Source organism: Calonectris borealis, chromosome 1 (assembly GCF_964195595.1).
Source record: "Calonectris borealis chromosome 1, bCalBor7.hap1.2, whole genome shotgun sequence".
Lineage (NCBI taxonomy): Eukaryota > Metazoa > Chordata > Aves > Procellariiformes > Procellariidae > Calonectris > Calonectris borealis.
This window is the reverse complement of record NC_134312.1, coordinates 120,097,197-120,122,623: the sequence shown is the minus strand read 5'-3', so window position 1 is coordinate 120,122,623 and position 25,427 is coordinate 120,097,197. Positions and strand designations below refer to the sequence as shown.

The 25,427-nt window shown below is 35.7% G+C and overlaps 1 protein-coding gene across 4 annotated transcripts in view; it reads left to right on the top strand.

Annotated features, from left to right (window-relative positions):
- BRWD1 (bromodomain and WD repeat domain containing 1) overlaps positions 1-25,427 on the top strand; it is a 58,550-nt gene that overhangs the window by 6,236 nt on the left and 26,887 nt on the right. For all 4 annotated transcript variants that reach the window (XR_012677123.1, XM_075172706.1, XM_075172700.1 and 1 more), the window contains exons 7-28: positions 24-184; positions 817-1,038; positions 3,015-3,115; positions 4,686-4,756; positions 5,919-6,019; positions 7,406-7,446; positions 8,895-8,993; positions 10,434-10,584; positions 11,170-11,304; positions 12,665-12,793; positions 14,094-14,319; positions 14,763-14,948; positions 15,692-15,875; positions 16,717-16,807; positions 17,758-17,898; positions 20,021-20,106; positions 21,006-21,201; positions 22,198-22,314; positions 22,421-22,528; positions 23,507-23,631; positions 23,742-23,824; positions 24,278-24,389. Coding sequence is in view for 3 of the 4 variants with exons in the window: in XM_075172706.1 (XP_075028807.1) it covers positions 24-184; positions 817-1,038; positions 3,015-3,115; positions 4,686-4,756; positions 5,919-6,019; positions 7,406-7,446; positions 8,895-8,993; positions 10,434-10,584; positions 11,170-11,304; positions 12,665-12,793; positions 14,094-14,319; positions 14,763-14,948; positions 15,692-15,875; positions 16,717-16,807; positions 17,758-17,898; positions 20,021-20,106; positions 21,006-21,201; positions 22,198-22,314; positions 22,421-22,528; positions 23,507-23,631; positions 23,742-23,824; positions 24,278-24,389 (2,866 nt within the window). In the remaining variant the exon portion in view is untranslated. The remainder of the gene's footprint in view (positions 1-23; positions 185-816; positions 1,039-3,014; positions 3,116-4,685; positions 4,757-5,918; positions 6,020-7,405; positions 7,447-8,894; positions 8,994-10,433; positions 10,585-11,169; positions 11,305-12,664; positions 12,794-14,093; positions 14,320-14,762; positions 14,949-15,691; positions 15,876-16,716; positions 16,808-17,757; positions 17,899-20,020; positions 20,107-21,005; positions 21,202-22,197; positions 22,315-22,420; positions 22,529-23,506; positions 23,632-23,741; positions 23,825-24,277; positions 24,390-25,427) is intronic.

The following is a 25,427-nucleotide window of genomic DNA, read 5'->3' as shown; positions in this document are numbered from 1 at the left end:
TCTTTGATTTCTTTGTGTTCTAGTGGAAGTACATCGAGCAAAACAATTAACTGGATATGCAAAGTTCAGTACTTCATTTCCAGGAAGTATGTATCAGCATGTCAAGATGCACAGACGGATTCTTGGCCATCTTTCTTCTGTATATTGTGTTGCATTCGATAGGACTGGACATAGAATATTTACTGTGAGTTTACAAAATAGATCCGAATCTGAATATATTTCTAAATGGATGCAAGGAAAAGAACTTTGAAATGCATGTTACGCTAAAACTTCTGGAGGTGGATATCAGTAGTGTTAAAGTGTAGCTGATTAGCTCCATCGCCATGCTTAAGTAGAACAATTTGATGTAATTAAAGGTCAGAAGCATGTAAGAAATTGTTGTACTTAATATCTGGTCAGGTGTTGACATTGATGTAGGAGCTTTATTCAGTGATGTAGTTCGATGTTAAGCATGTTTCATATTCTTTATGAAGTGGCAGAGGAGAGATTGCTTCTACAGAACAGTACTTTCATTGGCCTTTGCCATTACTGTAAGGAATCCCCTCAGACTTATTCCAGACTTTTTGCATTATATGGTATAGATCTGTGGCGATTGCAGTGTCATCCTGAAGCATAAGTGAACGTTTTGTTTTTTTTTTAATCTTGGTCGTATGACTTTATTTCTTTCAGCTTAAGTAGCATACATAGTTTTAAATAGAAAAGTGTAATGTACCAAGCTGTGGAAAAATGTAGTTAGGTTCTTTAAAGGAAAACTAAAACTTTTATCCTGAATGTCTTTGAAAATCCTTGCTGACTGTAATACATGTTTCTTTCTAGGGCTCAGATGACTGTTTGGTAAAGATTTGGTCAACTCATAATGGCAGGTTATTTGCCACATTACGAGGACATTCAGCAGAGATTTCTGATATGGCTGTCAATTACGAAAACACTATGATTGCAGCTGGAAGCTGTGATAAAATGATCAGAGTGTGGTGTCTGAGAACTTGCGCGCCAGTTGCAGTCCTCCATGGGCACACAGGGTCCATTACCTCATTACAGGTATGGTTTTTTTTAAGTGTTTCTATGTATTGAAGCACAAATAATGTAGATGGATTGTAAGCAGGCAGTCCATGAAACTCAAAGATAAGTTTCACTTGACAGCATGGTATGAAAAGTTTGAAGGTATTTTAATCAACTAGTAGGAGACAAGGAATAATTTGGGCAAAAAAGGATGCTGTTGCATTGATTAGAAAAGTTAGAGTCTGCTTTAGTAGTAGGATTTAGATTGATGGGATACCCTAAGACTAGCTAGCTGTCATATTGGTAAGAAATAACCAGTTTCCTTGGTTGCTTATTGAAATTGAGAAACATAGTTACATGAATGCTCTACAGCAATAGAGCCTTCTATCTTTGTATTATAACTTCTTGAAAAGGAAGATTAGTACCTCATTTTCTCTTTGTGGAGAAAAGTACTTTGTGGTTGCTGTTACTAGGTTAAGAAGGAACTTGCCAAGCGTACATCTTCTTTGCACTTGGACATGAAAAAGTAAGTGATGTTCTGTTTCCCACGAAGGCTGGCACGTGAATGGCAAATAACTTTCACTGTGCCTGTCACTGTGGTTTTCACATGACTGAAATTATTTCTGTGTGACTGCCTGTGGGAATATTGAAATCTGAACATTTAAATACTGATGTCAAAAATTAGTCAAAACCACAGGAGAAAACTTTTTTTCCAAAAAAAAAAAAAAAAGGGGAGGCGGGGGCAAGGGGAAAAGTTCTTTACCTCCCTGAAACTCCTGGGTATTTAACTGAAGATAATGACAGGAATCCTTCTTCACCTAAAAAAGATCACTACCTGTAATATTTGAGCTGTTGGAACTAAAGAGAATTTCTGGGAAATAGTGTCCACCTATTGTCTGTTACTGGAGACGTGATATGCTGGTTTATGTGGGTGAGTGTTCTGATCCGGTATGTGATTCTTACAACTTCTGTGATACGGGTCTTAATCTCAAAAATATAAGTTATTTCAAAAGTGCAAAGATGTTCAGCGTAATATGTTGTGTATTTAAATTTGAAGGCATTGTGATACTTTACGTGCTATTGTTAGTCCTTTGGATTCAGCCTCGTTTTGGCCTTTGTAATTCCTTATTTAACAGATAAACTAGTAGCTCAATATCCAGATTTCTGTGTTTTCCAATGAGACAAACAGGCTTATGTTGAGGGGTGAAGAGTGGCTACCTGCCAGCTTGTGAAGTTCAGTACAAAAAATAATTTTGCAGTTTTCTCAAAAAATGCTGCCTCCGAGAGTAATCTTCATATTTGCAGAGTTTCTGTAGCATTCATTGCATTTTTTTCTTTTTCTTAATGGCAAAGCACTTATTCGTGATGTTTCTTTTATTGTAGTATGGTGGGGTTTTTTTAAGCTTTCTTAATAATACTATAATTGCAATGTGTACAATTTATATGGCCATTTCCAACGATAGTAGTAGTAATTGATGAACAATTTAATCAACTTGTGTAACTTGTATTCTGTAAAGTTTTCTGAAGGGTAGCTCTGTGCATAGCAAGAAATCCATGTCTTAAAGAAGTATGTGTGAGGACTTCCTGTAAATTCATATGTGATGCTGGGTTACACATACTCGGACTATCTCATAACTGATGCTCTGCTTAATTATAGAATTTAAAAAGTAAGCCTGTCTAGTGAAACTTCCTCTCTTTTTTTTTTTCAGTCTGCTCATTACTTCATTCATTGACAAAATTTTTAGTGAATGATTGTGGTTAGTTCAGACGTCAAAAACAAAGCAGTGAATGAATTGGTTTTATATAATGCAATAATTAAAACATAGACCATAAACTTAAAGTATAGGAGATGTTATTTTGTAAACATTAAAAATGATGGTTATCAACAACTGCTTTAGCAGTTTTAGTTGAAAAAGCCAAAGTAAATCAAGGTTTTACATGAACACTTTTAGAAAATCATAAACAGTTTTTAAATATCTTTTTGTATGTGTCTGATTTTACTTTCTTCTCTTTAGTTTAGTCCAATGGTGAAAGGCTCCATGCGATACATGGTCTCTACTGGTGCAGATGGAACTGTTTGTTTTTGGCAATGGGATACAGATTCCATGAAATTCAAGTATGTAAATGGATTGCTGATTAACTTTATGCCATACTATGCTTAATTAAAATAAGTTGAGTGCTTTTAACTGGCTAAAAAAATTTGATTTTTTGTGATAATAAAAATATTGTGGAAATAATCTTATTACACAATTACTTTAAAGCACCATCACTAACTATATCCTTTACAAATTTGTATTATTCCATTGTCCTGGGAGAGTAGTTGGGAAATATATTAACTTCTTACTACACTGAAAGTACAACTGTAGGACAACTAGAATTGCTGGAAACATAAATATATTGGAACAGTATAATAAAGCTTTTTGTTTTCTGTTGAGTTTTCAGCAATCCTGTGGTGTTAGGATGTCTCTTACAGAACTTGCATGCAGAGTATGTTCGGGATAGTTTTTAAATGTTCTATATGTGATTGCTGTTTATTTGTACAAAAAAAAAAGTTATTACCAGAAAGAAGAGATCTGGGATGATCAGTCTGTATCTAGTATTGTGCCATATAATGGTAGTTGGTATAAAATGATCCATTTTACATTAGAGCAGCTATTTAAAAAAAAAATCAGTACTTTAGAAAGCAGAAGATTATTTTGCTTTTTAATTTAAACTTGTTATCTTAAGATAGTAGAGTTGCACCAAAAACTATCAAAGGCATAGTTTCATCTGAAGAATCTTTTTAGGCCTGTAAGTTATAGGAGGAGAATGTTTGAACTGGATCCTTAATTACTTTCCTAAAATTAATTTGCATGACTGTATGAGATGTAAACATTGTTTAAATTAGTTTAAGCATGGACTTAAATTGGTTTAAGCATTGGTAGGTCTCAAAGCAGCATAATTAGGATTTGAATCTCTGTACTGTCTATCATGCAAACATGAGAAATAGTCTTATACTGAAGGTCTCAACTTTTCCTTTGATAACAGAAAACACTTGAACAGAAAAGCAGTAGAATAATGAATAGAAACCTTATAAGTGGCACAGTTTGCTGGATTTGTCCTTAATGTAGTTCTTAGTAGCTACTTTCTGTGAGATTATGGCCATGTCAACTGGAAGAGTGTGTACATGACTTGCAGGACAGGAAACCCGTCTTTTAAATCACCATGTGCACAGTCTTGCAAAACTTTTATCTACTTCTGTAAAATTTTATGATTTTGCACAGCAGTCTGCAGTAATGGTATTTGGTAGGCCTTATTTCATGTACTGTTGGTGGTTTGTAATGCGAGGGCAAGAATTCAGTACTTTGTGGATGTGTTATGGAGGGGGTAAATCATACTTGCCGAAGGATGAGAGAGAATAAACATTCTTTGGCATGTCATGTTATCCTTGCTAGGTAATAGCATCTTGCAGAAAAAGTTGTAAGCTGTGTGGGCTTCAAATGTCGTTTGTGTATGTGTGTATAGTAATTTTGAAAAGTAAACCTTATTGCTCATCCTCCTGCACAAGATATACAGATGTTACTGTATGTATTTAAGAAGTACCTCTTATGTAGGTGTTTGAAGAAACATACCTTTATGTTTTGAAACGTTGATAAAAGCCAAGTTTTGTGTGGCATGTCCTGTTTCAAGCATCTTTTCTTTTTAAGCAATCGGCCAGTGAAATTCACAGAGAAACCTAGACCAGGGGTTCAGATGCTTTGTTCTTCATTCAGTGTAGGTAAGTCATGTACAAACTGAGCTTAGCATTGTGATTTTTCTTCTTTCCTCATAAGTAGTTATTACGATACTCTGATTGTGACAGCTTTAAAATATACAAAACCAGCAGCGGTGTAGGAAGTGATTGTATATATGTGTATTGTTAGCCTATGATATAATTAAATAATGTGACTTGCCTTAGCTAACAGTGAAAGGCTGTTGAACTAAGCAGTGCTGTTTTCCTTTTGCCATTGGTGATTTTACAGAAGTAAAAGTCACCTGATGCTTGTTTACTTTTTATCCATCTTTACTGGATTTTTATTTTTGTTTAATCCCTTAGTATAATGTCAGGGATTTGCAAAATTAGTTCTGTAAGATACCATAGTCAACAGCAGTGGAAGTGGTTACTGCCAATAGTAGGAGCTCCTGATTCTGTGCCAGTTGTATGCAGGGATGGTCTTAAAGATCCCTTCTTCCTTAAGAATCCACAAATGTGTCTGTAAATGTTCTTCACTCCTGCCTTGTAGTCTTCTTTCGTTCTAATCATGTGGGTGACTTGTGGGAAGGCTTACTGGTACCAGACAGCATAAACATTGGAAGAAACTTGGGAATTTCAGAAATAAAATAGAAATCAAAGTGTAGCTTGTTAACGTTGTCAGGATATAGACCTTGGTTCTGTTTGGGTTTGGGTTTTTTTGAGGTTTTGTTTGTTTGACAGCACTTACAGGTGCTAAGAGGCAGATCTTAGTATTGCTGCCACCACAGCTAGATACTGGTGTACTTATACTGGCTTACTTACGCTTCTACCTAGTTTTGAAGCAATTCACATACCACAAATGAGACATACGCTACAGTGCAGGAGTCATCTAGATAATTCTGATGGCTAGCCATATTCCCCATAATCGAGGGCTTCTGTGCGCAATTAGTAGTGGTAGATGTTTCAGCATTCCCCTAGTTATGTATTTTAAAGTCTTTGTAACACCGAGTATGACTATTTATTTTTACTATGGCTGAGAGAGTTTTCTGGGGTAAGGGGAGGATTTCCTTCCACACCTGGATGTCAGTGGAAAAACATAAAAAATGTGACACTCTTCAGGTTTTTTTAAAACTAGGCATCTGAGAAATGTGCGTGATCTGTTTTTAATTTCTTATACAGTAGTTTAATTATTGCTTGATTTTTACAGGTGGTATGTTTTTAGCAACTGGCAGCACTGACCATGTCATCAGGATGTATTTTTTTGGCTCTGAAACACCTGAGAAGATAGCTGAATTGGAAAGTCATGCTGTAAGTGAGATTGTTAAATCTAATAATTAGAGATAATCTAATAATTCACTTCAAGCAGTATTGAAGTTGCAAGTTAATGTTGTTAGTGGGTTTGTAGCGATGTTCTTTTATTGAGTATTTTTAGAACTTACGCAGAATTTCAGCTAGTCGTCTTAATGTGACTTGACCATTTTAAAGGCTGGAATGATCAAGATGATATTTAGAATTCTGTCTTTTCAACTGGATGTCATACATTTCTCTAATTTTAAAGCATGTGGTTTCCTCAGTTGCTTCACTCTGATGCAAGTGTGACTAGCCACCCACGTATTATATGCTGTATACAGGAAGTAAATAGGCTGAGAATGTGGATGTCATTACTCAAGTTATTTACCATTTGACACCTTTTGTGTTAAATCTTTAAATGGGATTGAGTTTCCAGAATTTTACTTCTGTTCACTTTGACCTTTATTCACATCTTCACTGGCTGTGCAAGCTACTTCATACTTCCTAAGTGATAAGTCAGCTTACTGCTTTAGCATTGTTTCCCCATGTGCTTTATATAATGTGTGCTGTCTATCTTTAGTTACTTTCTTGATATAACTGATACTTGTTAGGAAAAGAACTTCCTAGATAAAATACTCCTATCTGTGTACCTTAGTCTAGCGGACTCTGTCTTCTAAGGAATCTAAGGGAAACTTGGCTTACGTTCATGTGCTGAAGGTTGAGTCATTTTTTTTCAGCACTTGATTCACAAAGAACCTGTAGTTTTACTATGGAGAATTTAGATTTAGTTGAACCCTTAAAGCTCTTTCAAGGACAGCTCTTGAAATACTCATCATCTTCATTTTGTTTGCCTTAATATGTTTTCTCTAATACTGAATCTGACTTTAACCGTTTATGTTACACTGATAAGGCTTGATCAATACATATTTTGTATGTAGAGGAGACTTTCAGCTCTGAAGATAAACTGATCTGAGTGTGCTATCTACTTTTCCTGTAGTTTTTGTTGTGATACAAATGAATAACTAATTGTATATTTCTTTAAGGAATGTGTAAATAGGAGTGGGAACAATAGATTCCTCTCGGTTGTAGTTGGCTTAGGATACTGGAAATATATATTCAAATATGAGTTAATTGGCTGCCAAGTTATTAATGGATTGTTATTTCTTCTGTAAATCCTTCGCATTTAATTGGGACTTTTTCTAAAACTTGCGTTTTAAATGCGTTAACGGTTAGTGACTTCTGGTAAGTATTTGTTGGACTTGATTCACCTTGCAGTTAAAACTGTTAGAAATTATACAATATGCAGTTTTTTCATTGCTTCAGATTTTACTAAGCTCAGATTTGTCAAAACCGTATTTCCTATTTAAAAATATAATTTTTAACAAACTGTACTTTTTCTTACAGGACAAAGTTGACAGCATTCAGTTTTCTAACAGTGGTGATAGGTATGTTGAAAGATGCTCAAATGTGAACAAACAATACATTGTTTTGGGATTAGGAATGTATTATTGCTCTCACCTGGAGGTTTCCAGTAAGAAAATTCTACTTATTTAGTACTCAAAGGGGAAATTTGGACTAATCCAGGAGAGCATAGTTAAGTTTCAGCTGTCTGTCTCAGCTTTCTGTTAATCTTTGTTAGACAGTGTCTTTGCCTCCTCTTCCCCCTCTTTTCCTTTCAGTTTCAGGAAATATTGGATCAAAATAGGAAATGGGAAAATGCAATGCAAATTGTCTAAAATAAGTTTAATCCTTTTCATTTTTTTCTAACCTACTATTATTTTTTTAAGGAGATGGATTTAACAGAATTTTACAGCTGGTTTGGGGAGGGGGGAAGCATTGTGTAAATTCCATTTGTAAAACTTCACCCATACTTCCAGTACAGAATGGAGTCAAAATTGATCTCTGATTGGCCTATCACTAATGATAGCCTTCAGGGTAGACTTACATCTGCAACAATAAGTTGCAGCTTTATTGGTTTTTTTCTCTTCTTGAAAGCCAGATAATTGTGACTAGGAACGCTAATAATCTACATTCAGTTTGGAAATTGTAGTTGTCTTCCTTTTAAATGTGTTTTTCTTGTCTTTGAGGCCATTCTGTTGCACTGGTCCGTCCATGTTGCCTGCATGAATTACTTTTCAAGGCAGTACCAAAAAAAAAAAAGGCAAAACTTCTGCTTTTTTGCTTGGTGACACTTTCTATGGAAGATGTTTAAGGTTTATAATTATTATTAAAATGAATCATAGCAAATTAGAGCACAGTCATGACATACCTAGCACGCAAACTTTTTTTGTGGGAGGTACATCAACTGTCTTTCTCAGGGTTGTCATTCATGGACTAGGGATATTATCTTTGGATGTCTTAAAATGTTTCAGTTCCTCTCATCAGGCATTTCCATTCTGCTCTGTTCAGCAGTTCATGAAATGGAAGCCTGAACTGCCGTGGTGTACACCTTGGTATCTTAAAGTAAACCACTGGTGGTCTTCTCTTTTATGCACAGTTGTGGGTGGGAACATCTCAGGTTTTGCTGTGCTGATCTGTTCTTGCCTCTACTTCAGGATCTGATACTCTATAATTTCAGAGTGGATTACTTAAAATATTTCATTAAAGTGTTGTAATTCAGAAGGAGTTTAACTTTGGAGCTTGCTTCTGTGTTCTACGCATTTTGACAACTTTATTCAGTTTTTCAGTTCAGAAAAACTCTCTTTACTGGGCTTCTGGAAAGAAAGTTAGTGGACAGGTAACTGTAAAGAATTCTCTTGCACACAAATTGAAGATTTTGCGTCTATCAGTCTTTCATTGTAATGTTTTAAATTGTGGTGGCATGTGACTCTGAATATACTTTAAATCAAATTCTTTTGAAGATGAATTAACTATCTTTTACAACTTCTTCAAGGTTCATAAGTGGCAGTAGAGATGGAACAGCCCGAATCTGGCGTTTTGAGCAAGCAGAATGGAGGAGTATTTTGTTGGATATGTCCAATCGATTGCCAGGGTAGGTGAAGTGTTGACTTTTTTTTATCTGTTGTGTGAAATCAGAAAGTTTGAAAAACTCATCAAGCACGCTTACGTACCGTCAAACTAGAGCAATATTATGATCAAGTGGTGTGGTCTTTGGGGGGGTGAAATGAGTGTTCTGGTGATGTAGTAACTTGCTAAATTTTAGTCTGTGCTTGAATAAATGCATAAATATTTATATAGCTCTCAAATGTACACTGTGCCAAATTAATTACATTTCTGTTGTTAGGGAAAAAAGTTAACAGAAAGTGCAGTAGATCTTCTCTGCCTGGATTTCCATCAGACACCTGACATGTCACAGGAGAAACGTTTTTAGATTAGTAAAAATAGGGTACATGATAATCTCTTTCCAGGAGAGGTCATGACAGTAATAGGTGGGTTTCATCAAGGACTGATCTTGCTGACTGTTTTCATTGATTCTTTTGTACTTTTTAAAAGTGTATTATTGAAATACGCTGGTGGCACACAGTTTGAATATTGTCATTACAGATGAAGATCAGGATATTACATGGCACTGGATAAACCTGAAAGGTGGATAATTTACATTAGTACAGAATGCTTTGTCAACTTTTGTAGACACTAAGCAGAAATGAATTTGTAGGTGATTAAATGGGGGGGGGGGGGAACAAACACAGAAAACAAACCTTGGGTATACTAGTTGATTGGAGGGTGATTGCAAGCTGCTCTTGTGATGTAGCCATGGGAAAAAAAAAGTGGTTTTACTAAGAAAGGAAGAGGTATTAATATTTGAGATTTGACTGTGGCATCTTTCAGGGTTAATATGGACAATTGTAGTTGTGTGTAATTGAGAGAGAGTCTTTGTAAGAAAGGCTACTAGTTGATGTGGAATATAGATAATACTGTGTGAAGGTGTGTTTCAAAGAAAGCTTGTTCCTTCAGTTGACTAAGATGCTGAGAGGGAATGTTACAGTATCCTATAAATGTATTTTGGGGAGAGAAGTGAGAAATAGATTGAGATTAATACAAAATATTATCTTTGATATGTTGGGAATCAGAAAAAAATGCTTAGTTAATGTAGAGGTTAGCTTCTGAAACAGAGTTAGTTGGAAAGTTCTTGACTGTAAAAAGTCCAAATTTTTAGAAGAATTATGTTAGGACTCCAATTGTAGAAGAGACAAGACTCCATAAGAAAGGAAAGCCTTTTTGCCTTGCATCTTAATGGGAAAGAGGTTATCATGTCCTATGAAATAAGTATGCTAGAAATCCAGATTTGCTTTATAGTTGATTGCTCCAAAAAGAATGAAGTTTATGGACAAAGGTTTCAAACCAAATTTAATTCTTAACTTCCCTTCCCTTGTCTGATTATTAACATGGGAAAACAGTTTATTTTTTTGTATTTTGAGATTGAAAAGGGCTAATTAAAAATATCTCATGCCTGTTCAACTCTTTAAAATAGTGACACATGCTCAGAAGAAGACAAATTTATGAAGCCTAAAGTAACCATGATAGCTTGGAACCAAAATGATAACTATGTCGTTACGGCTGTCAATAATCATCTGCTCAAAGTTTGGAATTCCTGTACAGGGCAATTGCTTCATGACTTGGTGGTATGTCATTTTACTTGCTTTTTGAAGTAGATGGTCTTCCTAGAATTGCAATGACATGTGCATGCTGAGTTCATAATTAGATCTGATTTGTCTTGAAAGCTCTATATGAATGATAAAGCAAGTGTAGTGTTTCTTGGATTTTTTTTTTTAACCAAAACTACCTGCTTCCTCCTGCATTTGAACAATCCTAGCTGCTGTGTTGAACTTGCCTCTTCTGTGGAATAAATAAAAGTTTTTGTGCAGTAAATACTTGCCCATTGAATAGTTCACTGTCCTTTGGCAAAAGCTCCATATTTTTAGAGTTCTTGCTTGAATTTAGAAAATTATTAAATTTAGAATGATAAAGTCTTTCTGTCTGCTTGGGGTTTTGCCCTACTTATGTCCCACAGGTAGCAGTCCAGGTAGTTACACCGTGGAATTTGTAGAAATCCATGTATTTTTGGAAGCAGCTTATAGGGGTCTAATGTTCCAAAAGTCTGAGTGTGAGGAGGGGATAGTACAGTGCTTTAGGCTCTACTGTAAATATCCTATTCATGTGGATTTATGTCCTCTTGTTTGCACGTGATGTGCAATTTTAAATTCTAGGGGCATGCAGATGAAGTATTTGTCTTGGAGACCCATCCTTTTGATTCCAGGATCATGCTGTCTGCGGGTCATGATGGCAACATCTTTATATGGGATATTACCAAAGGCATGAAAACAAAGCATTATTTTAACATGGTAAGACCTTTTTTAAACTCCATTTTTTCTCAACACCAAGCAGTGTGTTCACATACTAGTTTAAGGAATTGTCACCAACACGCACATCCTCTGCACCTTTTGGAAAAAAAACCCACCAAAAAACAAACAACCAAAACCCACCAAAAAACCCCAAAACAGCAAAATTTATGAGTTCGTTTTTTCACTAGAGCTTTTACCTTTGAATTTCTTGGTTATTGTAACCGTACGTGCAAAGTGATCAGGAGCCAGTTTTAACAGTTTAATGTGGCAGAAAAGGAGGGCCGGGGTTGCCTCCCGTGTCTGCTCCCAGCTGCCCACTTCCATTCTCTACCTTGAATCAGGTGCCTCTCACCGGACTTTTTAGTAAGCTGAGTCAGTTCAGTGATCTTCTGCAAAAGTATTCCCTACTCCCTTCCACTGCTACTTTCCTGTAGGGCTTCCGAGTTGAATTCGGTCAGGGAGGTCTTAATAAGCTTCTGAGACAAGGAAGATGAATTGTGAGAATTTGCAGTTGGGTGTGAGGAATGTGAGGTATGGGGGAGCAGAGCAGGACTTTACTTTCATCATGGTCAACGTCTGAGCTCTTCAGGTTTCACCTGTTGATCAGGACTTCTCGGTCTGTGAGGTGTTGTGAATAGTTGACACCAGGGCTTTTCCACTCTTTCTTACTAAAGATCTTCTTGCACCTCATTCATAGTAACTGTTTTCCTTAATTGAGATGAGGTGCCATCTAAAAGACTGAAAGGTCCTGTCTTAGACCATCATTTCAAGAGTCTTACGGACAAATATTTGTATTCTCAACTGTCTTAAAAATGCTCCCACGACATTCGCTCCATTTGACAGCTCATGATAAACACTTTAAAATAGATTATTTTCTCTGAGACTTAAGTTATGATGCAATGTTCACATTAATTTTTTAATCTTTTTTTTTCTGGTTATAATCAATAGCGAAGTTGTTTTTTTTTTTCTTTAGCTTTAAGATTCCCTCTGCTTTTCTTGAAAGTGGTTTAAAGAAATCGGTATATATTAGCTACAATTTACTGTTAAGCAGTATACTAACAGCTAAAAATCCTCAAAAAGCTCTTTTTTTTTTTTTTTGCCTTAACAGTAAGTTTCCATACCCTTTAGTGCATCGTTTAAAATTGAGTGCATCTTTTAAAACTGTGTGATTCAAGACTTAAATTCACATGTCAAGAGGAGAAGAAATAAACTGAAGTAATGAGATTATTTTTGCTTTAGTGGAGGTATTTAGGAGGTGCATGACTGCTTTTGATAGAGTAATTAGTTTTTGATGCTGCATTATTGTTTGCTAAAAAAAAAAATTGGTCAGATAGTCTTGAGTTTCTTTCCTTGAATCTAGATTGAAGGCCAAGGACACGGTGCTGTTTTTGACTGTAAATTTTCACCGGATGGGCAGCATTTTGCATGTACAGATTCTCATGGGCATCTATTGATATTTGGTTTTGGCTGTAGCAGGTCTTATGAAAAGGTAAGTTCAGCGTTTTATTAGAAGTGTTTATTCAAGTGTCTAACTGAAATTAGATTAGTTGCATTCGTTCCTCTAAAACATCATATATAAAAAAGAGGTTTGTATGGGTACGGGATCTAAATATAATGGGTTCCTTGATGTCTGTGAATTCTCTTGTACGTATGATACTGGCACAGTAGAAACAACCAGTGTCTTAACATTTCCCTTGGGAGTATCTCCCAAGAATTTTTCTGGAATACATTTTCATCTTCCAGCCAGCTAATTTGCATCTTAATTGTTCAGCCTCAAAATTACTTTTATTTCTAGTTTCTCAAAATAGCTTAATGTGTAAAGATTGGAATGTATCACAAAGTTCATTGGACTACTACCTAATTAACAAAAAAGCAGACTGTTTGTATGTTAAGAATAATTTGCTGCTTGATTTCAGTTATTAGACCTTTCCTTATTCAAGCCCAAATTCACTGTAGTAATTTGATTAAAATAAGCAAAAGTAAATATTCATCCAAAACGGTGGATTTTGAAATGTTAGAAAAATGTGCATGTGATAAATGTTTTGCTTCTTTGAATCGATCAGCCCGTTTCCTTTTTGTTTTGATAAATACATGTGTTTCTGTTTTTTTGAAATAGCTCTCAAAAGTGCAGTTCTGGCCTATGCTTTTCTTCACTTCCCCCTCAGTTTTTTTAAAGTTGCAATGGTAATTCCCTGTTTATCATCTTAAAGAATTATTTTTTTTCTTGCTCTACATTCTTAGCTGAAATTGAAACTTACTCTTTGTCTTGCTCATCATTGCTGGGAGCAAAGATTCTGACTGTGATCTATTACTTGTGTAACCATTTTCCTTCAGCTGCATGGATTTAACAGACTGTTTCAGTTGCAGAAAAAAATTCCGGTGGACATTGCATGATTAAGAAAGAACTTCACTTTGAGAGCTTATGTTGAACTTCAGACAATGATTTCCTTGCATGGAAACCAAGGAAACTTTTCTTAATTGTGTGGAAAAAAATCAGAATGAGATGTAAAATATTTTTAATTTTAAGTATGAAGCAGTGCTTCTGCTTTAAGTTACCTTAGTTTGTTGTTTTCTAAAAGCATTTCGTTGCCTGCAAAAGCACTATCAAAAATGAGAGTACTGCAACACCCATACAGGTTAATTGTAGGTATGCATAACTCTTCTTGTTGGGAACTTGGCCTTTCTTTTACCTTAAAGATTTTAGATATTTTAGTGTCACTTGTTCTTCTCTGTCCTTTAGCATATTCTTTTTTTCAAATTGATAACATAAAAACTTCATTTCTTTCTAGATTCCTGATCAGATGTTCTTCCACACTGACTATCGGCCACTTATTCGAGACTCTAACAATTACGTCCTAGATGAGCAGACTCAACAGGCTCCTCATCTCATGCCCCCTCCCTTCTTAGTAGATGTGGATGGAAACCCTCATCCAACAAAGTATCAAAGATTGGTGCCAGGAAGAGAGAATTGTGCAGATGAACATTTGATTCCTCAACTTGGATATGTAGCAACAAGTAAGAACAGTATCACTAAAGACCTACATCCAGAAGTTAGAGTTATTGTAGTAATTCTGAATGGGAACAGAGTAGATATGACATAGGTGATTTAAAAATGCCTGTGTCACATGCTAATTATGGTGTATTTATGTTCACTAAAGATGCTGAAAGGTTCCACAGTGAACACGATTTTAAACAAGCAAAAAAAAAAAAAATCGGTTGTTCAAATGCATGTCTGAATTCTTCTCTGCAGGCACTAACATGCACAAACTGTGTTTGAGTTGTAGACTCCATAAATGTCTCATTCGGAATAAGCAGTTGGAATAGTTTCAAGAACGGTTTTCATTTTGTTTAGTTGTAGAACATGTCTCACTGTGATGTGAACCATGAGATTAAATCATCTGCTATAGGGTCAGTTAGTTAACTGAACCCATTCATTTTATTTGTATTACATTTGCAAGGTGATGGAGAAGTGGTTGAACAAGTTATAGGCCAACAGACAGTTGATCAGGATGAACAAGGCTTGGAGCCCAGCATTCTTGATGGCATGATTAGACAGTTACAACTACAACAAGATCAAAGAATTGGAGCTGATCAAGAATCTGCTTCAAGTGGCCCACAAAATGGGGAAGGAACACCTAGAAGAGGTTAGTACTTGCTGATAAATTCTTAGGTAATTGCTCCATCTCCATTTTTATTACGCTGTGTGAGATATTTCAAACAGATTTTAACTTTAGTGTTGTTTTGGGAACTAAGATTCCCTTTACATGGTGCTATCCGGTTAAGATCTTTTTATTCGTTAAAACACTGCTACTCCTGTGATTAAATTACAAACCAAAGCCTTTTGCTTTTCCTTTTAAAGAGATTAATTGTATTTCTTGTAGAGTGCTACATATTTAATAATATTTGTAAAGTACTCAAATAACATTTGTAGGAGCTACATTTATTCTCCTCTAAAGTTTGCAAAATAAGTGTTTCATTGTAATTCAAACTGAGTTCACCTCTCGCTTCTTTACAGATTGAAACCAGTCACTTTTCTGATCTGTGTCCATGTAGTTTTAATTATGTAGGCTCAGCTCCAGGAAAAGTGCCTGTTAGAACCTCACTAGTCTCAGAGCTACCTGAAATAGTTCAGAAAAACACCTCTGTCACATTATAATTCCTTTCATTGTATTCAAATAGTAGTAGAAATAACCATTTTAAAAGTATATGTGTAATCTCACTGTATTTTTTACATGACAGATAATTTCCTGAAGGTGATAACTAGTCATATACTTACGATCGTGGAGATAAAAATATGTAAAGTGTTAATTTTTTATCTTGTAGTAAGAAGGAACAAGGTTCTAATTCCATGCAGTCTGAAAAATGTGGTTTTGTTTGTATATTTTAGCTTTTAGAAGACCAAGTTTTGACATCCAGTCTCCTCCCAATATTGGTCTGCGACGTAGTGGGCAAGTTGAAGGTGTGCGTCAGATGCATCAGAATGCTCCACGAAGTCAGATGGCTACTGAGCGAGACCTTCAAGCTTGGAGACGAAGAGTTGTTGTACCAGAAATACCACCAAGCTTACTCAGGTCTGTAGACAGCTTACTGGGCTGCAGATATGACTGGAGAGAACACATCATGTTGTTTTTAGTAAATCTAGTGCTATTAGACCTGCGCTAAAATAGATACGTGGTACAAATTGAAATAGTTCAGTGTCATGGTCAGCTGTGCTTAAAAACTTTTAATTGTGAAGTCCATTCAACAAAAATAAATGGAAGTTTCTCAAGTTTAATTGAGAATGATTCTCCCATACTTCAATATTTTAAGCCATCTTAAAAGACAGCTAGATTACCTAGGTTCTTGTTTTTTCCAAAATAAAGGGGTATAGGTTAAATTCATTTACATGAAAGAGTTTGGAGAGATTGTGCTTTTGTGGGACTTTCTGGGGGTGATGTGTTATGACCAGAAGCAGCACTGAGCACTTGAAATGCTAAAACAGTTAGCTGCTTTCAAAAGTACTATCAGTATGCATCTGTGAAAAGGAGAATTAATATCGATAGCTAAATATTTCTTTTTAATGGTACAGCCATATGTGCTGCCACATCTCTGAAGTTTTTAAAAAGCTTTCCTGGTGTTGGGAGGTAGAATGATTGCAAAGGGAAAAATGTGGATTAAAAATGGGGTTGAAAAAGTTCATTATATTCTGATATTTGCAAGGAAGACTTTCTTAATATCCATCTCCTTTACTCTATCTGGAAATGAGAGGACATATGTTATAGGTGTTTGAGCAATAATAATGTCTGAAATTAATAATGTAATGGAATTAGGTGTTAGGGTTTTTTAGATAGATCCTTTAAAGAGCACGGATCACTTAATTTTTCAGCATTGTCAAAACAGATGTAGAATTAGATTTTCATTACTTTCTTGTAGGAAGCAGGAAGAATATCGACTTGCAAAAGGGGAAGAAGAGAGAGATCTTTATGCAACAGAGAAGAAAAAATCATTCGAGTCATTGGAAAAGGTATACAGCAGCTTCTAGGAAAATGGGCATTTTGTGCCCAGGGACAAGCCATGGTTTAAAAAATGAAAGCAGGCATTTCTGAAGGTATGGTCTTCAAAGGTTCCTGCTGATTCACCCTCCACTTATTGCAGGACAAGGTCTGTTTTGTTTTTATGAATATCTAGAATTCTTTTTTCTTTCAGTCTTGCCTCCTTCCATCTAAGGTATTTGGTAGTAATTTTTAAAGGCAGGCTTGATTTCAGGCCATTCTGGCTTTACTGCAGTTAAAGTTTCAAAGACAGTTGTTGCAGGTCCATGCTAAAGCATTGAGGTGCAAGTGAGACTGTTCAAGGTCCTATATTTGAAGAATTATAGGCTATATTGCTATTCCCTTGTCATTTTACTTTAGATGACAATGTTTTGTGTATGGGGCAACTTTTTCAGACTTGCCCCATTTTGAATGATTTTTTTCATTATCTATTTTTTGGAAGAGATCAGTAAGAAGGAAAAATTGGTTATTGTACTGTTTTTGTAAGATAGTGGCCTGATTCGCTATGTCTTGTAGTACAAAACAATTTGACGCAAGAATTCTACTGCATGATCCCCTTAACCGGGGGGAGTTGAGGATTTCTAGTCCTCTCAGAATTGCACATTGTAGGCAATTAATGTCTTGATTCTGTAAATATACTTATCGAGTAATGTGAACGGGCCTGTCACTTACAGTAATTTATAAGGAGCAATTTCTTAGAACAACTACTAAATCTTAAATTGGGAACAGCAACTTTAAAACTATTGGCTTACAAGAAAACTATTTCTTGTGAAAAGTTGTTTTGATGTGATCAGGCTGTGATGTGATGAGGCCATTTCAGTTTTTACATTCAGCAGTGCTTTTAGCTACCCTTTCACTCCCATGAAAGTTTGCCACAGATACTTTTATGTAACTTCTTTTTTTCACTTCCTGTGTAAATTAGAGTGACTCTGAGTCTTCATTAATACAATCTAAGCGTAGACTGCATAGACGGAAATATCCGAATTACCGAACACGGAATAACATTGAACAGCTGGAGTCTTCTGATGAGGAAAGAGAGAACTGCTTTGGCTTGATAGAGCAAGTAAGTTCTCTTCCGAGTTCTATATTTTGAAATTGAGTTCCTCAATAAGTGAAGTTTCCTGTAAATGTGCCTTTTCTCTCTTAAAACAAACAAGCAAACAGACAACCCCCCTCGTTTACCAGGGAAAGTGTTTCTGGAAGCATCATTATTGTTAGCACTTCTCAAACCTAACTATGTGTTGCTTTAATAATGGCAGTCTTTCCTGTCATTTTATAAATGGCTGAACTATTTTTGCTGAGAATCTTCTAAACCAAATCCACAGCCCAAGGCAAAAAACTGATGTACAATGCTGAGGTTGGCTTAAAGTGAAGTTTGGATTTTAGATGTCTTTTGCTGTTTCTCTGCAAAAACCTTCTACATTTGTGCACACACCTGAAACTGGAAATTTTGAAGGTTCTTGATAAAGTATTGTTACGGCCTGGTAATGTGATTCTTCCACAGAGTCTGTTTATCCTGGCTGAGTCCTGGCGTGGGGTGAAACAGGACTTTACTGTGGGTAGCTGGAGCTTTTGACTGTTGTGTTATCAGATGCTGTAAATCTGTGGTAGGACTGCCTGGAGTACAGTTGTCTTGCCTTGCACACAAGGAAATAGTTTTAAACTGGGAAAGGGGGAAGAAGTGGAAGGAGTAGAGAAGGTTGGACTCAGACTTGGTTGCACTAGTTACTTACTTTGTTAAGGGAGAATAGTGAACAAAATGCGGACGTTCAGGAGACAAGATAATTTTGTAAGAAAGATGAAGAATGATATTCTTTGGAAATGGACTCTCTTCTCCTCGCCTCTTAATAAAGAATTCCTGTGTGTTTAAAAACAATAAATCACTTAAATTTAATGAAAGGTTCAGGTTTTCCTTGTTTTGGAAATAGGGTGGAATGGGAGTTGACAAGAGACTTGTGGCACCTGACAAATTCAAAGCACACAAAGTGCAAATAGGAGAGTTATGTGTGCTGTCCTGTAAATACTTCATATGCTTAAATATTTTTGAAGAACCGATGTTAGATCTAATAATACTAAAACTAATAATACTATAAGAAGCCGAGCTTTGATGTAAATGGTGGATTTTTTCTTTTTTTTTTTGTTGTTTGTTTGTTTGTTTGTTTTAATCCTACAAATGGTAGAATAAAAGAGAAGAACTGACTTAGTATTGTCCATCCAGTACACTGTATGAACAGGTCTTAGGGGAAGACTGTTAACTTTTTTACTCTGAAAATGACAAACAAATAATCAGTTGGACTAATTCAAACAGTATCAAACTTGAAGTTGCAAGTTAAATCTTGTTTTCTTACTTCCCCCCCCTCCCCCGGCAACATATAACTTGAGACATGAGTAATACATTCTACGTAGTCATTTCAGTTATGGAAAGCACATTTAAAACATGAAGTAAATGCACATAAATTATTGAACAATAAGTTGTAATATATATTGATGTATCTTGACTATTTAGTTTTACATTTAAATACATGCATGAATACACCCAATTAGTACTTGGTCAATCAGTTGATATTAAAATCAGAAAAATCACCTGATTCTAACTTGCATGACTAATGAAAAAAAAATCATAGAAGTGTTAGTCCTGTAACAGAATATACCCATGTTGTATGCAGATGGTAGATGCGATAGTTTTCCTTGTTTTGTTCATTTTGCAATCTTTAAATTCTTCCTTTGCATTCTAGTGAGCTAGATTTTACAGTGTACTTTACATGACCTAATTACAGCATCATGAATCTGGAATTTGAAGGAATCAAAATCACCCGCCACTTTGTTCTGATAAACGATGTGAACTTATTCTTAGACTAGAAAAAAACATAACTGTCATATGGTAGGGGGATAGAAGTGTTGCTTTGTGAAGAGTGGCTACAGCAGGTGGATCCACATGTGGCTAATAAAATGTTAGTGAATATACAGAAGTTCATGATAATAGTGCACTCCTGAGGTTAATAGGGTAAGATGAAATCGGCTACAAAAAAGAACTACTTTCATTTCCATTTTAACAACTCTTTTTTCCAGATTTCTTTCTAACCTGATAATATGCAGACATGAATGGAGAATGTGTTTTATGTTTCAAACCCTTAAAACACGTGCTGTGAGAAAGTTTTGGATTGACTGTATATTTTTAAATTCAGGAAGCTGAAGAAAGTGAGGGCTCTGGCTCATCTGATGAAGAGGAAGAGTGGAGAAGTGACAAGAAAAGTAACAGTAATAGTTCTAGGTAAAAGCGAACAAACAAATCCCAGCTTTTACTGTAATGAGTTTTACTTGAATTTTGGCAAGTTAAAAGTTATATGGAAGTTCTATTGTGCTTCATATGTAATAATATGTTGTAGGGTGCTGTACTGGACTGACACATTGCATTGTTATTTAGTGTTCCATTTCACCAAAGTGTTTCTGTCTTCTAATGTATTTTCAAATCCTTTTGCTTTTTTGCTAGATGGCAAGGAGAAAGAAGATAGTTTGGAATGTTTTTTATAGTGTGTTTTGTTCTGTTGCATTTTTGAGGTGTAGGGGGTTTTGTTTGGTTTTGGGTTTTGTTTTTTTTAATAATGCAGCAACAGTCAGTTGCTTGCTCTTACAAAAATGTTTTGTTGAAAACTTAATTTTGATAAAGTTATAATTTTAATTAGAACTGAAGTTATTGATAACTTTTTAATCACTTTACTATGGCTTTATTACGTATTCTTTCTAGAACTCTATAGTAGTAGAACTAAAAAACACTGAGAGAGAGAGAGGAAAAAAAGCAGATTTGTAAGATTTGTATAACTGTCTTTAAAGAATTTAAGTAGTGTTTGGCATGTGTTCTTCAGGGGGGGCTCTTAACTAGTCCAGAATTCCATTGCACAACTGTCTTGAATAAAATTACTGATTTTAGAACTCACCAAACTTGAGGTTTTTTTAAAAAAACATGCTTTGAATTACTGTGTTCCCAAAAATAATGTTAAACATCAAGTGCAGTAATTGTTACAACAGGTCAAAGTAATTTTAGTTCTTTTGATAGTGCTTTCAACAGCAATCTATATCTGCAGATATTTGTCTGGGAAAATTTAGCATTCTGAAATACTGACAACTTGGTTCTATGTTTGTATTTTCCCTGACCCTATCCATTATGGACAGTGATACTTCAAGTAGATACTCTGACTGGATCGCTGATGCAGGGATTAACCTACAACCTCCCGTACGGACTTCTCGACGGAAAGCTATCAGATATTGCAGTACCTCAGAAGATGAAGTATCAGGAGAGAAATCATCTCCTCCAAAGAGAAGAAGAAGAAAAAGGAGAAAAAAGCCCAAACCAAAAAAGCAGGAGGAGGTATCCAGTTAATTTCTTCTACTCACTTTTTAAAAAATTTCTCTTTTAGGTTTTTAGACCTCTTCACTGGAAACTGTTAAAGTAATTGTTATTGCCATTGGACAAGGATATTGGTATCACTACATACAAGTGTACCCTTAATTAATATGAGACCATTCCAATTGCAAGGTATCTGCTGATTTGTATGGAAGAATCTGCATTCCAAGTGAAGTCACTTTCACTTTTCAAATAAAAAGGGTTCTCAAGGTTGTTAGTATCAAAGGGGAAATGTGATTATTAAATAACTGTACAGAATATTAGACTAAAACCCTGTTAAACTGTCTGGTTTTAAGTAACGTATCTTTTTAAAAACTTAGGGGATATAGTCACTGTATTTATGGTGGCTATTTGTAGTGGGGTTGAATTTTTTTTTTGTAAGTTACAATAATTACTCTCTTTTAAGTTACCCAAACTTTTAAGTTAATTTAAATAATTATCCTTTTTTAAGTTACAATAGCTTTTATTTGCCATTTTCTACCCTAAAGGGGCAAACAGATTTTTTTTAATTCTTGGGATAATTTTGGTATGTTTTTCTCTCCATCCTTTCACTTTCTTTCAAGTATTCTCAAAGTGATATTTTTGGAACTGTTTTAATATGGATATTTAATGTGCAATATCCCTCATAGTTTTTCATCTTCAGATAGATTTTTTTTTTTTTAATTGTGCACTGAAACTGCCATCTAAACTATAAAACTTTGTTTCTCTTAAGACCTGCATAATAGTAATGTTGCTCACTCAAATCTTTATATAGGAAAGGAATGCTTAGTATTAGTACTACAAATACAGTTACAACTCGAGCAAAGCCTTGGAGGAATTTTGCTAATAGGTTTTGGAAATGTACGTTAGTCTTCTGTAAGTTAAGCTTTTGTCTGCCAAATTAAAATGGAATGAGTTGTTCTGATGTTATGTGAGCAATATGTCCATTATGTCTAATTTTGCTGTCTATTAAATGTGAAGACTAATGCTGCAACACAACCAGTAAACTTGGAATTGTCATATGATTGGCATCCTCCCATTTGGATAACAGACACAGCTCTTCGAAGATCCCCTTTTGTTCCTCAGATGGGCGACGAGGTAGGAATATTGATTAAAATCTTGAAATGCTTGTGTTAACTAACATTATTATAGTTACTAAATATAGGATAACATCTACTGTTTGGGTTTTTATGTTTTGTTTTAGGTAATATATTTCCGACAAGGACATGAAGCTTACATAGAAGCAGTTAGAAGAAATAACATTTATGAACTGAATCCACACAAGGAGCCATGGAGAAAAGTAGTCCTGAGGGTAGGTCTGCCTTGTAGATACTGTGGGTTCAATACTAGCAGTCTGTGAATGAAGAGCTGTATTACACTGCGTCGTGGTTTAACACCAGTCGGTGACTAAGCACCACACAGCCGCTCGCTCACACTCTCCTCAGCCCCCGCCAGTGGGATGGGGGAATGAATTGGAAGTGCAAAAATAAGACAACTTGTGGGTTGAGATAGGAACAGTTTAATACTTGAAAAAAATTAATAATAATAACAATAGTAACAATAATAATAATAATAATGAAGAGGAAAACAAGAAGAGAGAGAGAGGAACAAAACCCAGGAAAAACAAGTGATGCACCTGCTTACCACCCGCTGACCAATGTCCAGCCAGTCCCCGAGCAGCGATTGCTGCCCCCTGACCAACTCCCCCCAGTTTGTATACTGAGCGTGGCGTCACATGGTATGGAATATCCCTTCGGTCAGTTTGGGTCAGCTGTCCTGGCTGTGCCCCCTCCCAGCTTCTTGTGCACCTGGCAGAACATGGGAAGCTGAAAAGTCCTTGACTACATAAGCACTACTTAGCAACAACTAAAACACCTGTGCATTATCAACATTTTTCTCATCCTAAATCCAAAACACGGCACTATACCAGCTACTAGGAAGAAAATTAACTTTATCCCAGCTGAAACCAGGACACACTGATTGCAGAAAATTGGGTTGTGAGGTTATGCTCTTTCCCATAATGTTTCCCTATGGGAACAATAGGGGAAAGCGTCTTCAGTTACCAGAGTATCTTCAGAGTTACCTGTGGGAAGCCCGAATATAAATAGCTGTGTTAAAATTGCCAAGTCTGACAGACTGTCTTCCATTGAAATCTCAAATACAGTTTCAATATTTTTGGCTTTTTGGATGTAGGTACAATTCATGTGCTTGGTTAACTAATGTTTAATTAATAGTTCTGTGCATAGTCCAGAAAGTAATACTTGCTGAAACTGTTTGTTCTTACCTGTAGGATCAGGAATTGGTAAAAATTGTTGGAATTAGATATGAAGTTGGTCCTCCTACATTGTGTTGCCTCAAGCTTGCCTTTATAGATCATGCCACCGGAAAACATACAGACAAATCATTTTCCATCAGGTATGTGCATGTTTATTTTTCTGAAAAGTATTTAAAAATACATTTCTTTTTAAGCTTCTTCCTAAAGCCCTACGGCACAGACATGAAAGGGATATATTTTTTTTATCTAGATACCATGATATGCCAGATGTTATTGACTTCCTTATATTACGTCAGTTCTATGATGAAGCACGGCAAAGGAACTGGCAAGCTTGTAAGTGTGTTTCCTAAGTATTTGGCTAAACGATTTTGAAATAAAAAATTTGTCCTTGGCTAATTGCCGAATATGCTAGATGCTACTTGCTTGTAGCTTCAGAGGGCTCTTTAGTAGGTAAGGTCCCTTTGCCCATTAGAAATTTGAGCCTACTAACTGCTGTACTAAGTATTTTGGAGGGATTACCATAGATCTAAGATACAGTCTTCAAAACATATATTGAGACTGTAGTATTCCCTTTTCTTATTTTATAGCTAAGTAGCAAACTTACTTAGATTTTAGCACTTGTATTTTTTTGGCATAAGAAGTTGTCTCATCTTTTATTGAATATCAATGGGTTTAGAACTTTTAACTGAAATACATTGATCAAAAGTTTTTCTAATTGCATGTAGAAGCAGCATAGTTAAATAACTTTTCTTAGTAGAATATCTGAGCAGACTTTTTTTGCTCTAGCTGATAGGTTCCGATCCATTATTGATGATGCATGGTGGTTTGGAACAGTGTTGGGTCAAGAACCGTATCAGCCTCAATATCCAGATAGTCACTTTCAGTGTTACAGTGTTAAGTAAGTATAAAAAGATTTTACGCTTCTAATGTTAGTACTGTGAGTTGCCTCTTATATGGCTGGCTTATTGGTATAAGAATGTGTAAGTTGTTCAAATGATTTTACTGGTTGTATTATCACTTCTTAATGGTTTCAGGTTGCTAATTTAGCACAATGTGAATATGTAATAACTTGTGGCAACTTTTTACTGAATAGTAATATGGTAAAAGAAGTTACTGACCTCTTTCACATTTGCGAATCATTTTCTGTAATGACTAGTGCTGAATCTCTTCCACGAAGCAAACAATGCAATTTCCAGTGTACATTAATTATTCTTCTTCATGGATAATTGGTTTTGGATGGGGCATGCTGAATCTCTTCTTTTGTTGCTGACCTCGTGATCCTTATGCTGCAAGTTCTCACACCTCTGTCTTTCACATTATAGTCCACAGGAGCAAGTATACGTATAAGATGATCTTATGCTGTCACTTGAGATTCCTGTAAAGGATGTTTCCAAATGTTGCTCTCTCTTCATGCTTGACACATGAATGTGAAGACAGAACTTGAATCTCTTCACTGCCTAGTGGTATTCTGCCATATTCCCTATAGTGTAGATCCCACTTGTAATTTTACCTTTTGATTTCCTCTTTGGGTCATATTTAGCTAGATAACTGACAGGTAATGTAGCCCTGTGTTCCTGTAACAGCCAAATCCCTTTCACCAGTCTACTTGTCAGGAGATAATACGTCCTAGATGAAGGCATATAATATCAAGTGCATTGTTCAAAACATGGCAAATTGTGCAAATCAAGGGTATTAGGGTAGAAAAAAATAACTGCTTAAAAAGGAAAGGCCAGGAACATCCGAGTCAAACTGGTAACAAGATAGTCGGACCCATACCTTCTTTACAAAGGCGTGTTCTGAGAAATGACTCCCTGCCGTCCCGCCATGATGGTTTGACATCAGTGGTGTTCCAATGCACCTTCTTTCATATCGACAAAGAGGTCCTGCACACAAAGGAGAAGAAAGGTGAACAAAGGTAACTCTGGACCTCAGTGTT